The sequence below is a fragment of the Pelmatolapia mariae genome, linkage group LG16_19, assembly GCF_036321145.2.
Source record: "Pelmatolapia mariae isolate MD_Pm_ZW linkage group LG16_19, Pm_UMD_F_2, whole genome shotgun sequence".
Classification (NCBI taxonomy): Eukaryota; Metazoa; Chordata; class Actinopteri; order Cichliformes; family Cichlidae; genus Pelmatolapia; species Pelmatolapia mariae.
The window spans coordinates 17,487,412-17,503,041 of record NC_086241.1 but is presented as its reverse complement, the minus strand read 5'-3'; the positions used below and the strand labels follow the sequence as shown (position 1 = coordinate 17,503,041).

At 41.4% G+C, this 15,630-nt stretch overlaps 1 protein-coding gene across 1 annotated transcript; it reads left to right on the top strand.

Moving 5' to 3' along the window:
* Window positions 1-509: 509 nt before the first annotated feature.
* LOC134645400 (ras-related protein Rap-2a) lies at window positions 510-15,394 on the top strand. The gene is made up of 2 exons (XM_063498824.1): window positions 510-1,453; window positions 13,628-15,394. Exons 1-2 carry the CDS (start codon window positions 1,140-1,142, stop codon window positions 13,863-13,865), a joined length of 552 nt encoding a protein of 183 aa, XP_063354894.1. The 5' UTR covers window positions 510-1,139; the 3' UTR covers window positions 13,866-15,394.
* The last annotated feature ends 236 nt before the right edge of the window (window positions 15,395-15,630 follow it).

Here is a 15,630-nt window from a genome sequence, read left to right as displayed (position 1 = left end):
AATCACGTGTCATCCTCAGTGAGTATATTTTCATGTTTTTGTGTTACCCTTTGTTCAAACAGCTGTCCTGTGGAATTGTATTTATCACTATTAATGAAAGCCAAAATAGTCAATTAAAAAGACTTACCTGGCGGTTTCAATTGGAGTGTATTACATAGCCTGTATTGCTCAATATCAAAAAAAAAATTTTAAATGCAGCGTTACCATAGCAACAGCATCCGGTGCGTTTCACCTCCTCTTGGATACACATCCCCGAGCCGCCTCCGTGATTGGATGAGCTCTCTTTGGATGTCACTGGGGCAACCGAATGATGGGAATTTTAACACATGAACGGAAATGTCAGCGACGAATCTCACTGGCTGCCTCCGCGAAGCTGCCATTCAGGCACATGTGAGGTGTACAGAAAGCGGAAGCGCCCATTGGGCTGTTCATGTATCCATCTGACGAAGGAGGATCCACAGGCTTTTCCTTTTTTCTTCTTCTTTTATTTTTTTTTGGTGCCTCGGTACGGGAGCCGAGTGGGGACCGGCTGGTAACGCAGCGGCCGCGGGTCTCCACCCGAGAGTATGGCGGCTGGAATCGCACTGGAGAGCGGGGGAGAAGCGGAGACATGTCAGAGATGGTGAAACAGAAACAAAGAGACGCAAGTTCTTTAACTGAAAGTCGGGGCACTTGAATTTGGGAGAGTTTCTCTAAGGCGGTCTACAGCTTGAAAAATCGCGCCTGCAGTTCATTCCGGGGCTAAGCCAGCGTTTTCCCAGTGTCCTCGATGGAGCAAGTTTGTTTTTTTATGAAGCACAGAGAGGGGTGAGCTAAGCAGATGAACACCCGCACGTTCAACATCATCGGGCGAGCTTCTTTTTCTCCCTTTGCGCGTTTTTCGGACACTTCCAGTCCTCGGATGCTCGTATAACTGTCAGTGTCTGGCCTACATGGGGGGAATATCTACAATGAAATCCATCTTGGGGTGCCGAGTCTTTGTGCTCTGCCATAGCTGAGCAGCAGCGAACAAGACTGTGTTATTGACAGCCCGTTCAGAATGGGACACGAGTGGTGAGCGTGATTCGCACTGGAGCATTTTGCGTTGATTTCAATGACGCGCGGAGATTGATACCTTACGACTTGATTTAAATCCCACGATGCGCGAGTATAAAGTGGTGGTCCTGGGCAGCGGTGGGGTCGGGAAATCCGCCCTCACTGTGCAGTTTGTGACCGGGACGTTCATTGAGAAGTACGACCCCACCATAGAGGATTTTTACCGCAAGGAGATCGAGGTGGACTCCTCGCCCTCGGTGCTGGAGATCCTTGACACCGCTGGGACCGAGCAGTTCGCCTCAATGCGCGACCTGTACATCAAAAACGGTCAAGGATTCATATTGGTCTACAGCCTTGTCAACCAGCAAAGCTTCCAGGACATAAAGCCGATGAGGGATCAGATCATAAGAGTGAAAAGGTTGGTGAAGTCATGTGCTGGAAAAAAAAAGAGTAATGTCCATAATTAAGTGTGGCTGTTGGGGGTTGTTTTTCACATAGGACTCATGGGCCCTGTATTTTCAGGATGGGTCTCGGCCTGCTTGGAGATGTTATGCATCTTTAAGGCAATAACACTCCATGCCTATTATGGTATTCCAGGTCTCACCCATATTCCTTGCCCCCACGCTTCTGACCCAGCATATAAAGTTCCTGCAGACTTTCTAATGTCTCACTTTAGTGTTTACTAACAGGACAACAGTGCTGATCTTTCCTACCCCTCAGCTCTGCGAAGACACGTCTGTCTTCCTGTCAGAGCAAACAAAATAGCTTCAGTGATCTGCCAAGCTGCTGTCTAGTGCCGCTCCGTGTCCACTGGATGCTGCAACCTTTGCGAAACACCCAACCGGGAATACCCAGGATTCAGTGCAAGAGAGGCTCTGCAGAGAGCTTTCAAGAAAGAGTGGCTGAAAAAAACAAAAAAAGCTGCGGGACTGTTGAAAGCACAGATCTGCAGAGGAGTCACCGTGTTTTTAATTAAGAAGCTGCACAAGCTCTTTAGGAAGAGCAGCACAATGGAAAGCCTGATGTCTCAGAGCTGCTGCACAGATGATCCAGATATGAGGTCACCACAGTGAGCTGCTGATTGATACATGGGAGAGGTTAGCTGAGGCTGCGTGGAGCTGTCATGTTATTGGTGTTCCTTTGCTCCAGGCCAATGTACTGTGCAGATATGCTGTACTGTATGCTCTATGCTCACCTGCTGACATAGCATGAGATTATAAAACTCATCCAGATCAGATTGGTTAATGTCCTGTATTTGTTAACTCCGCTTCGGCGTTCCAGTGTGCAGGCACTGTGCGCTGGGCTGCGACTGTGTGGGTTCATCAGTCACTGTAGGTGTCAGTGGATTTGTTACAGTTAGTTCAGAGAGTCAAATAGGCTCCGGAGAGAGAATAAGAAGAACCCTATTGAAATCAGCTTATAGTTAATACCGTTTAATAATCTTGTTATTTACTAAATGCTGTAGTTGGATAAGGTTTTTGTCCCTCCCTTGTCACAGTTCTTCCACTCTTCCACCTCAAAATGAAATATAATCATGCTGTGGATGTTTATTTTTATAGGTTGCCTTTAGTTTTTTTGTCACTTAATTGGATTTAGACCCTTTTTTTTTCAAATGCACCTTCTAAACAATCCTATTATTATGTGGCTCCAGATGAAAGAATGAGGTCAACATGTTTCTCCCATATGAGTTGAGTACGAGTAGAGGTAAGTTGAGTCTGCTGCGCGTGCGCGAGCGTGTGTCGTCTTGTATGTAAATGGTGTGCGCGTGCGCTCACGGGGCAGATGCAGCCAGGCTTTTGTGTTTTCACACCTAACACTGAGTCTGGTGCCGTTGTCTGATATGACAGCAGAATTTATTTTCCGTAGCAGATAGATCGCGCTCCACAACACTACTCCCACACGGCAGTTAATTTGGTGCTGGGCTTCATGGGGAGTTAGACATCTAAAACTTAGGATTGTGCTTTTTTTTTCTTTAAAAATGTCATATTCAATGCGATTATTAAGCTGTGACCCACATTTTGTATGCACTCCTGCTTTCAGAAAGTTCGCTCTGAATGGCAGTGCGCACATTTCCTTCGGTTATTCAGACTTTTTCTAACATCAGCAAAAATCGACCTTGTTTGCTACTAACCTTGCAACAAGAAACATTTCATTTAAGACCTCGAAAGGCTTGCTTTTACTGTGCTCTCTGCTCCTCATTCATGCTGGCAGGATTAATAACAGCTTCTGGTGACTGCAGCTGCATAAGGTGACTTCTTTGTTCCTGAAAAGTGTTGGAATATCTTGTAAATATTAAACAGCGCTCATTCTGTGCTGTTACATCAGTACAAAGACTGGTGACCAGATTGCACACAGGTAAGAAATCCAAATTCAGTGCATCCTGTGTCTGTTGTATAGTTTGTCCATTAGAGGACACGCTGCAACTTCACTGTAGGCAAAATACATACACAAGCAGTGTATGTGAGGAGAAAAACACTGTGGAATAATATAGTATCAAAAGTGTGCACTTTAAGCACTTTGGTCAGTAAGATTGGTAAAGAGCTGTTATATGAATAAAGTTTAGCCTATTTGAAGCCAGGAAAGAAAGCCAGGTTCATATATTGATACTTATAGAACAATAACATCGATTTAAAATATATATATAATCTATTCTCCGTGCACAGAGGTCTGATGGATCTTTCAGCAACGGTGACAAGATTTTCCAGAATACTGATTGATCACTCTGCAGAGATTTAATACCTGTCTCTGATCTTGAGCAGATTAGGTTCACACCATTGCGATGTACACCAGTAAGAAGTTATCTGCCATTGTAATACTGAAAATCAGACTTAATCCTGAAGTTACCTGGATAAGATGAAACCCTGCTTCTTAGTACAGGCCTCTGAAGGTCCAAGCCACATTCCAGACAATGGCTCCACGTTGTTCTGGGGACGTACAAGTGGCAGTAGCATCATGAGTAACACACTAAAGCTCTACCAGAGAATGTAAAGAGGACTGCAAATGTACATTATGTAACTAATGGAGTTTTCTATTCTAAAAGTAAATGCATTCATTGCGTTTGTTAAGCCTTATGTGTCCCATTGGGTAACTGCAAATGTAAAAAGAAACTATCATATGTAACTGGATAAGTACTAAGACTGTCTGAATGATACCCAAAATTAGCAGTGTATTCTGGGCCTTTCAATACTTTTTTACATGGAACACTGAGGACTCTGAATGCTTCACTAATTTGCACTGAATTTCATCATTCGCATAGTGAGGAACGTGTCACAGAAGGCAATGAAGAAGTTACAGTTTATGCTCATAAAGACATTTCATCATTAAGACATTTGTGAAGTCCTTGTTTGCTTTCCTGACTGCAAGGAGACATGCTTTTGTTCACCTAAGACCCACAGCTAAAATGCAACACGTTCGGGCATGTTCTGTCGAAAGGAATTGTGGGAAATGCTGTAAATGACTACTCGCAGTAGGAAAAACAAAGTAAAGACATGTAGATTGATGAGGTAACTTACTGGTAACATTAGAGAGGAAAAGGGTGTGATTATCCTTTTAAAACACCCGAGTGAACCACTCACTGGTTTCTCAGGCAAATCCTGTCAGCAACTATGTGAACAGCATTGGCGTTGTTTTTGTTTTCCCTCTCTGTCGCTCCTCACTAACAAAACACTGATGACCGGTCACGACCGTATCGCCCGTCGCTCAGGTCAGAGGCGCTGCTGCGTGTCGCTCTCACTCTGAACCCTGTCAGCTTCTATCAGTGCCTGCTGATAGCAGCACAGGCAGGCGTTAGCACAGGGGCCTTGGGTGGACATGATTACACCCTGGCCTGCCTGTGCTCACTGGGGACCTCGTCGCTCCACACTTCAGCTGCAGTTAGCTATATACTAGGGATGTGTTGTGATTGGTGACTTCAGAGAGTAGAAATAGAAGTACCGTGTGAGGGTAGTGAGGAACAAAGTGGTGAAACAGGATAGTATAATAAACCCTGCTGTTGGCACTGCATCCCAGCAGTGGTTATTGCTGTTGCTGGGCCATTCACACATTTATTCATTTTTTTACATTTTTTAAGTTTTCAAGTACTGCAGTTCTGAACTTTTCTCGATGTCACCTGACGGAGGTTCCTGCGAGAATGTAAATCGTCTTCAGCAAGCCAGCTCCCGAGGACAAGGTCCATGTAATGTGGTTTTTGTCTATTGTGAAAACTGGGGAAATGAATGAAGCTAAAGGTCAATACTGATTACTTCACAATGGCTTGGCTATAAAAAAAAGTGTTATGAGTACTTCACCTCCCTGAGAAATTTTGAAACACCAGCAAGTTGTTTCTCATCTGTTTTAAAAGTCACAACTTCAAAAAGGATCAGACTAGTTCAGCTGGTGGGACATTAACTCACCTCATAAAGCAAGTAAAGTTTTTGCAGTGCTACCAGTATGCAGTCATTTATTCTGTTGTATCGCAGCGTGACGGTTCCGGGTTAAATCTCCTGGCTGGCTGAGCTCCTTTCTGTCGTGGCGTTTGCATGTTCCCTCTGCGTCTGCGCAGGTTCTCTCCGGGTATGCCAGCTTTCCTCCACAGTCCAAAGAAGTGCATTTTAGATTCATTTGTGATTCCAAATTAGCTGTACCATAGGTGTAGATGTAAGCACGAATGATTGTCTGTCTCTGTGCGTTAGGTCTGTGATGGATTGGCCATCTATCCAAGGCGTACTCCATCTCTTGCCCAAGGACAGCTGCAGTAGGCTCCAGCACCCCCACGAACCTGAACTGGATAAGCATTTGAGAAAATGGATGTATGGATAGATAGTGTGGTAGTGTTGCCAATAGATTAGATATCCAACAGAGATAGTCCGCTGTCATTCGTTGTTACATTGTAAGCCATATGTCACTAAACATCCACTCTTCCATCAGGAGTCGAGTCAAACTATCACTGCACCAAAAATACAAATCCTTTGGGGGGGGAAAAACATCATTAGCCATGCATAACTCATACATCAAAATATAGACAATTTTCAGTCTTTGAGATACAGTACTGCAATATTTGGTTACAGATGTAAAAGTAAATAGAAGTAAACCGAAATAATTTTTAAAATCAACACAAATTTGCATGCAATAACTTTCTTAATACTGTGTGATTGTTCAGAGAAATGCAAGAATTTTATAACAATATGCTCTTAAAATATATATATATTTTACATGCATAACAGTGAAGGGACCTAGCTTGTTAACAAGACCATAACATGCTAATTATAAAGTTTCTAACGCTGGTTTTACATATTTTAAATAAGCTATGTTTGCGGTCAGTGAATGCCCAACTGGATCATCTGTTTGTAACCTCATTTGTGTTTATCTTTTATTTTCTCAAAACAATCCCACTTTTCTGGATTTCATTTTATATTGATGCCCACGTAGAGCCCACTGTGATCTTAAGTGGGCCAGACCAGTGAAACTCCCCTTTATCAGTGTAAGAAAAAGAAGTGCCATTTCAGAACTGTGTCTCAGTTTTTCTACGTGAAAGAAATGCTGCGGTGGAAAATGAAAGAAATCTGTCAGCGTGACTTAAATTGCAATAAATAAATGAAAACTATATAAAAGTTCTAGTAGATCATTGCCCAGACTGTCCATAATTATAAAGTAGAAAGGTTTTGTTAATTCACAAAAAGCTTCTTTTTTTTAACTGTGGAAGCATTGTAACAAACAAACCAAAAAAAAAACTTTCTACAGTCCATAGTGGAAAAAGAAGAACTTTTTTGTCATTTAATTGTTTATCTGTTACTTAATTCCTTTGGTGTAGTATTAATGGTGATAGGGGAGCTCTTTATCAATAGGAAATGCTGTAAAACATTAAAATACACTTTAAATTCCAAAATCTATGTCCTCCTTCACTTCTTGTCTAATGACCTGGATTGGAGGCTTTACCGGGCTGATTCTGGTCCCCAAGCCTTATGTTTGACAACCCTGTTGTAGAGTGTGAGACTTTATGTTAGTTTTTTTTCCCTGCAACAAACCTCAAGTGTCCACGAAATCAGACCCTCTATTTCAATTAATGTTTAGCGGACTAATTGTCAGGCAGGGCTACTTGCTAAATTAAGAAATGTGACAAACCTTTGCATCTTACCACTGCCATTGTGAGTTAAGGTGGAATGCCAGCTGAGCAATTAATTTAAAGCACCATTGTGTCTAAGCCTCAGAGCCTGGGGAAGTGCATGTTAGCAGAACAAAGAACAAAAAACTATTAAATATGATCCAAAGTAGTGATCAGTCATTTCTGATGTACACTGCTTTTTTCAGATTATTCCAGGTTTGCGGCTTGTTAAGGGAGCAGGACAAGTAAACAGCTTGGGAGTCAGCAGCGCAAAACTGAGCCAGGGAACATAAAAGATCTGCAGGAGAGGTTTTCCACTGCACCGACTGTATGCATTATTATATTTAGCATGTTGCATTACAGCTCGAGCCACCTCCCCCATCACATGGTCTCCACCACCTTCAAAGGAGAGTCATTCTAACCTCCAGGGAGCCATAATGTTTCTCAAGCGATAAGCAGCCTTATGAAAAAAAAATGCACTAAAAATATTTTGAGTAAAGCAACATAAGAGCTATAATATTACACACTCTATTTAGATGGTATTCTGGTAGTTAATTACAACCCCTGGCAAACCCAGACCCTACACTGTTCAGCTGTTGCAGAACTCCTGACGTGTGTTCATTCTCCCACCTTTTGTTACATTGTATCTTAGCAAGAGTTTCAGTGATGCTACAAACTACATATTATAAAAATGCGCCTTATAGCTTTTTTGGTTATTTACCAAGTTTTATTGCGAGTGTTTATTTTAATAAATCTCCATAAAAATCCCTTAAGAGCTGAAGTTGGAAACTAATAATCTCCTTTATGCATCCTAATTGTTCTTTTATTGTGAAGTATGCCATCAAACTGAATTTTTTTTCTGGTGGTCCAGTGAGATTTCTGACTAACTGTTTCAACTGGGGTTTTTTTTCTATCATGAGGTTGATACTGACAGTATGATAAAAGGGAAATATCGTCCTTTACAGATATGAAAGGATAAGGGCCGTATTTTCTGGTTAGAACTTTTCAATGAATTATTCAAAGCGTATTACTGACCGACTGTTCAACCCGAACAAATTTCTACTAAAATGCTACTTGCATTTTAGATATTTGGCCGTGTACTTCATAAGAGAAGTAATTTGTGTCAGACAGCATAATCACCCACAGAGACCTGCTAGTGTGCCAGAGTATTGCTGTGATAAATCAGATCCAAGGAAATCTGTACAGTCTGTCAAGTTCAGTACTCATTTATCTTGTCCATTTTGGCACTTCTTGGCCAGTGTGTCTATCATCAGTAAACGGGGTCGATTTTTGAAGGCTTTGGGAAGCAAATAATGAATTCTCATAACCATCCCAAACCGAATTAAAGTGTTTTATTTGTCATATATTATTGCTTGTTTTAAAGTGAAAATCTTTGCATTCTTGCCGTGGGTCAAAGAAGCCATTCCTGATTAAATCTTTCGGTGCCCTAATGTGGCAAAAAGAGGAGCTTTGTGCTGCCTTCTGACTCAGCTCAATTCTCTCCCCTGGCTAAAGTGAAGACCCTCTACAAAAATGCTATTCGCAGGGAAGGGGTGCCCAGCACACAGCCTTTCCTGCCTGCTGCTGCCCCGAGTCATAACCAGTGACTCTTGGGCAGCCGGTTTCTACCGTCTGTCAGCAAGGCCTGTGTGAGTTGATCTGCATCATGCATTATAGATAAGCTGTGTCTGAGCAAGCTTGAATGGATGTTTGCAGTCTGAGTGTTCCACTGCCTCTGGCATCAGGCTCACAAGCCGAAGGCTAAAGAGCGACATGTTGTTTGTGCTGCTTGTGTCACAGCACAAACGAATCCCCCTCAGTAATTCGTTTGGCCTGTGTTTTCTGCAACAGTCGAGCCTTACTTTCTTGTATCAGCCACCAGTGGTTGGCCGACAACCTGAACGCCGAGTCTCTGTGAGCCTTAGTATCCATGGCAGCCTCTGTCTCACACCTCCTTGGACTGCCGCTTTTCTTCTCTGTTATTATGACTATATATAGACCCTCTCTTCTTTGGGTCCAGATGCCTTTGTGCTGTGTTCCTGTAATGATGAGGCCCAAACGAGCTACATAAGTTGCAAACAGTTGACCAAAAAAAGCATGTGGCACACTCACACACAGTTTAATGTGATTTTAAGATACTTCTGCTGTTTGGGACAACAAAAATAATTAAGTTAGGGTTTTTTTGTTTGTTTTTTTACTAGAAGTTTGACACTTTAGCACTTTTTTAACATAGCAAGTGATTGTCAGTTTAGCAAAATAAGGATTACCAGGGTTGATATTATTACACTGTGAAAAAGAGCCATTGCACAAGCCACTGTTGTGCAATGTGCTTTATCTTTGTAACACACAAATCTTGTCAAATCAAGCTAAAACTGAGGTTTCTCTTCTAATTTACAAACAGTATAAAAACCTCAGCAAGAGTTTAAGCTGTCACCTGAGAAAGCAGCATGCCAAAAACAAAAGGAATCAGTTTGGACACACAAAGGAGGAGATGGGTACACAAAGTTTTCACTGCATTTCCAAGTGTCAAGCACTGGAGTGAGAAGTATCATCAGGAAATTCAAAGACACTCACACAGTAAAGAAAAAGCATGGCAAGAGGTAGAAGCTAAAGATTTCAAAGACGCTGGAAAGAAAACTGGTGAGAGACCCCAGAACAACTGCCAAGAGTGAATCTTAGCCAAGTCGAGATCTGTCTTACATACAATCACTCGAACTTTGAAGGGACTTTGAAGTTGCAGAGCAAGAGAAAGTCCACTCGTGCAGAGGAGACACTTTGAGCTCTTTGGCCACAGAGACTCTGCTTATGTTTGGAGAAAGAAAGCAGAGGCATACAACCCAGAGTACACAATCCCTACTGTGAAACACATAAGTATTATTGTGTAGGAATGCTTTAGTTCAGCTGGAACTGGGAATCTCGTCAAGGTGGAAGAAAACTCCAACTAGTCAGCAGCAAAATTGGGTCTGGGTCATCGCTTTGTCTTCCAACACAACAATAACCCAACATAAGTAGCTCCTGGTGAAGAACTACCTTAAGAAGACCAACGTGAACATTTCTGACTTAAAATCTGTGGAGTAAGCTGAAGACTAAGGTCTATGCCTGGGTCCATGTACATGTAGCTTCACTTCTTCATTGTTTCACTTCATTTCACTGCTTCAAAAAAATTTAATTAAAGGAACACTTTACTATTTAAATTTGAGGATTGATGTGAGTTGACTAATAATTGGTGAGTTGAAAATCTGTCCACCCATTTTTTTAACCACTTATTGAGTTCAGGATTGCAGTCCAGATGTAGTCTGTTCCAGCTGTTCTTGGGTGAAAGGTGGGGTATATCCTGGACAGGTCATTAGTCAATCACAGCGCTCAGTAGAACTCATTCAAACATTTTAGTATCTTTTACCTTAAAAAAAAAAATACACACATTTTTCACAACTTTCCACTGGAACACATTTTTAGTTTTTACTTCTTCTGGTTTCACGATTTCTACCAGTGAAACCAAAGATAAAATTCTAAAAACCAACACGTGAAATAACAGAAAAATGTGCCTTCTTTGTTTCGATAATATGACTTTTTTCGCTTCTACTTTAACTGTACCACTGTTGTCCATGGAAACAACATCAACATAAGGTTTGTGTAGGTTTTGCTCTCCTGAACTGAACTGAAACCAGTTTGGAACTGTGAAATAACCTCAGTGTTTCTGTCATATTTGCTGGGTTTGTGCAAACAGTTTAGAGCAGAAAAGTGAGAGCTTGTGTGAAACAGCATCTGATGGTATATGTTACAAGATACATACCTCTTTGAGTGTTTTAGAGTGGGAGACAAACAACAGCTGAACAGAGGACCTACCAAAATGGCATCATTAGCCCAACTAAACACAGAGGCCCTTCTTTTAAATGGATGCAGCTGTAAAAGTAAAGATTTTGCCTTTCAATCTGCCCACCCACAGCTATGCTTAGGGTTTGGGGTTTTTTCAGTGAAGGTGTTTCCCACCTTCACTGAATTTAAGGTTCAAGGCAAAAAATAACCTACCACCCACTAGATCTAAAGAAGTTCTCAGAAAAATCACAGCCTTGCTGTTTTTACTGACACCAGGAATGCAGCGAATGAGAACTGGGGCACTGTACGCTGAATGTTAAAGTTGAGAAGCATAACATGTTGTTTCTCATTCAGGTTGCCTGCCAAGCTCAAAGAGGAACACTTTTGGTCACACACCGACCGACCGACCTCAGAGATTGTCTCTTAAATTCTGGTAGCGCCTCTCGGCTCATCCTGGGAACAGAACGGGATAGTTGAGATTAAAGTTCACTGGATAATGTATTCATGAGTAGATCAAAGTCGGCTAGTTTAAGCTTATTTAACGCTGAAACCTGCAGCCCCCCCTTACCTCTGAGAAATGCTCTGGCTGCTCAGCCTGGAAAGGCTTCACAGTAGTCTCCAGCCTCCCCGTCTTTTCAACAGTAGCCAGTTCCATCTTTACCAGTTTATTATAACAAACAAGGATGAGGATGATATTAATTTTGGTGAATAACTTAAAGGCATCTATAATTCACAGAGCGAGTGCAGAATTTGAATATCCTAATGATGCTGACAGGTGCTCGGGTTAAATTTGACTGTGCTGTGATGTGTGAAGTGAACACAGACGTTTAAACTTGGTTCAAACGACAGGTCCGACAGATGGAAAGCGCCCCCTCAGTCGTTTTGCATACTGATAAACATGAAAGAAATAACAACCTGTTGTTTAAAGGATGCGAATACGCATGATCTGCTATCTCTCTGATGTTTTTGAGCTTTGTTATCTCCTCTGATGTGTACAAAGTGCCTCAGAAGCCCGCCATGTTCCCCAATATCAAAACTGATGTAGTGCTCATATTGGTGGAGATGCATCTCAGCTGCTTCTTTTTAAGTAATTATAGAGCAGCCTATTTATTTTAACCGACCGCATCGTCTGGCTGTCCTCAAAGTAGCCCAGTTCCACAGTGACATTTTGTGCTTTAGCTACGTGCCAAGGAGTTCAGAGCTCAAAGGATTATGGCCACTTCCTGCCCTCAGGGGTCACAGCTATAGTACCCGTTTCCTGTGCTGTACTGGGTCAGGCTTTACACTTAGTGCTTAGATGAAGCTGGTGACGCTCTGGTTCTTGATCTGAAAAAAGCTTCCTCCCACACTCATAGTCCACTCGTATGCAAAAGTGGAAACACTTTCATCTTTATGCTTCTTGTGACCTTTCAGTCAGAACGAGCCCACCTCTTTCACCCAGCTGAGCTTTTCAAAAATAACCACCGAGATCATTATTTTCAAAGATCCAGGCTTATTTTGTTAGAGAGATTGGAAAACAACTTGGAAAAGATAAAAGATGGAAAGATGTCAAAAAGGGATTAAACAGAGGCTGCGAATTGATGTTAATTTAATGGTCACGTGACTGGATAATGTAGCAAATGCAAAACTGGTATATTAGCAAAGAATCATGCTGCTGATTGTAGTAACAGCTTCTTGGATGAAACCACCAACTCCCAGTATAATAAACTGGAGAAACTGAATAGAGGCTGTCGTTGTTATGGAAAAAATAACTGTAGGACTACGGTTGAAAAGTCACCAAAACGATATCAGAATGGTGGTAATCTAAGCTTTTCTCTTAGGTTTCAATCACTCCAGCCATGTATGCAGCAAGCTCAAACAGTGGCCCTGATGTAAAGTCCACATAGGCTTTTTAGATTGATTTTTAGGTTAAATTTTCTGTTGATAGTGGTGATAATCATCATAAATTTTTTGCTAGAGGTGCTGACTCAGTGGTTAGCATTTTTACATTTGCCCGATGATAGTTCAGTAACCCAGTAAAGATGCTTTCTTACCTGTTGCCTATTGCTTCCTGCCTCTTTTTAAGGGGCTATTATACTTTTTTTCTTATTGTCTATCATACATAGTGTTACAATGGTGTCTGCACTTGAAATCAATGTGAGCCAAAAGCTTTGGCTTCAGATGCTCGGTTAGAGATAGTAGAGGTGTGTTTTTTTTTTTTTCTATTCTTTGCTCTGTATGTTGTCACTGGTCATCTCAGCCCCACCCACCTGTGCTTCAAACCTTCTGTTTGCATGGGACAGCCAATCAGGAGAGGTTCGCTATAAGGAAAAAGAGTTTGGAACAGTTTGTTCTAGATACATGATGAACTGAGGAGCTGGACTAATGCCCACTATCAGATAAATAAAGATGATCCTAAATTCCATTATGCAAACCAACTTTAGTAGAATAAAAATATGGAGCCTGGAATAAATGTATCAGATCTCCTTTAAATAATTATGATTTTTGTAAGTGCAACAGATGAAGGTTTTAGTCACTCTACGCTTTTTTTTTTCTTATTTAGCATGTGCTAAAACCAAGTTCTGAAAGGGGAATTGCCTTTCTTTTCACTTTTATGGGAAAAACATAATAAAATGAAAACCTCTGATTTGCCACACATGCAGCAGTTGCTTTTTCTGTGTGTCTGACAAACTGACGTCGGTCTGTGTGTGCTTTCAGGTACGAAAAGGTTCCCGTGATCTTGGTGGGGAACAAGGTGGACTTGGAAAGCGAGAGGGAGGTATCATCCAGCGAAGGTCAGGCTCTAGCCGAGGAGTGGGGCTGCCCGTTCATGGAGACCTCGGCTAAGAGCAAAACTATGGTAGACGAACTGTTCGCTGAGATCGTTCGGCAGATGGACTACGCCGCTCAGCCAGACAAGGACGACCCCTGCTGCTCCTCTTGCAATATACAATAGCCCTGGGGGGGGGCCACCAGGAACAGGCCAGGCAAAAAGTCCACTTAGAGGGAACTTGTTTGACTTGCAGTGGACAGATACACACTTAGACACACACATGCACATGCCGATTAAACTGAAGGTGAATTCACAGTTGAGCGCAATGGATACCAAGTCAGTGGAGCATAACATTTGCAGTGACATGATTAATAAGAATAATAACACGTGAGTAATGCATACATTTTGAATGAAAAATGCCAGGAATTTGCCGCAAAGGTAATTGACAAATGACAAACAGAACATGGCCTCGCCTTATTTTACACTCTGTTTTTTGTTTGTTTGTTTGTTTTTTAAGTTATTCCATTATGAGGAAGCAAATATTGTCAGCAAAGAATAACAGATCGGGATCTTTATTCATTATAGCTTCCTAAACAATCTGCTAGAAATAACTGTTGTTATTGCAGTTTTCACACACACCACTGAGATGCATTTCCTGTTACCATGACTCTGTTGCAATTAGCTGCTGAACACACATAACAGATTTCTGGGATCCAGTTTGAGAAGCATTTGATTTCCATTATATACAATGTTGCTCCCAGTTTAATTCGAGCAGAGGTTGGCGGAGGGATTTTTTTTTTCTACTCATCACAGGGTTGAACCAAAGAGGTTCCCTGAAAGCGCCTCAATTTTTTTAGTTTTTTTTCTGCTGTTCAAAAAAAAAAGGAACGGAGAGAAAAAGGATAAGTTAGTGTCTTTCTTTAAAAAAAACAAAAACAAAAAAAACAACGGTGCAATCATCTCTTTCCTATTTTCTCACTTTGAGATATGATAGTAAGCATAGCGGAGTCTCTCACATATCGTGTGATGTTTTGTTTTCCTCTCCGGGAGACTCTGACAGCAGATTGCTGAGTAGTAATATAACTAACCGCTTCATCCTGATGGGACAAAGAGTGATTTCAGTGTTTGAATATCTCCGCAGACCGTCTCTCCAAACTCTTTTCAGGAATGGGTGACATTTAAAGTGAAGATGCCAACATTTTCCATACTTTTTTTTGTTATGGTCCTCTGGTATCAATATGAAATGTGGCGCTCCACAGTTTCGACATCCTGATGCCATTCTTCATGTGCTCAGAGTATTCAAATTCATAGTAACAAATAGTACCGACGGAGGCGGCGGTGATAATAAGAATAATAAATGGTAGTGTAAATATTTTGTATGGAAAGTGCCAGCTCCTATGAAGACACTGACTCAACACATGTGGAATTGTCAACTGTATGCATGGCTAGTGAACAAAAAAAAGGACTCTTATTGTCTGAGATTACTATAGGCTGTGGAAAAAAAACGTGCAAATCAAACACATACATGTCTGGATCTGGACACTGTCTCAATTGTACATCTATGTTGCCACGGGAAGCAGACTTTCCCCGTGTGACCATTTTCATTGTTGATTTTATATTTTTTTATGTGACCATTTACTCTTTATCCCTCTCTGAATGGTGACACTGTTACATTTGACACCTAAACAATAAAAGTGCGTTCAACACTATCAGTGCGACTGGCGAGCATCAGTGAAATTAACTGAATGGGAGGGAAAATGTGACTTATATTTTAATCTCTTCTTTTTTTATAAATCAACAATTTGTAGTTTTCTATTCAGCTATGCGGCAACTACTGTAATTGGATATATGATATCCAATTTGGATTTACAGTGTGATTGTTTATTTGTTTATATCCTCATCAGTTTTAAAACTGTGCCTGGCATGATGAAAATTTGTCACATGCACT

What these genes read in the sequence shown, in the direction of transcription:
- LOC134645400 (XM_063498824.1), top strand. Translation starts at nt 1,140, where the DNA reads ATGCGCGAGTATAAAGTGGTGGTCCTGGGCAGCGGTGGGGTCGGGAAA. An exon ending in CAGATCATAAGAGTGAAAAG is followed by an intron (nt 1,454 to 13,627) that starts GTTGGTGAAGTC and finishes GTGTGCTTTCAG; the next exon opens with GTACGAAAAGGTTCCCGTGA.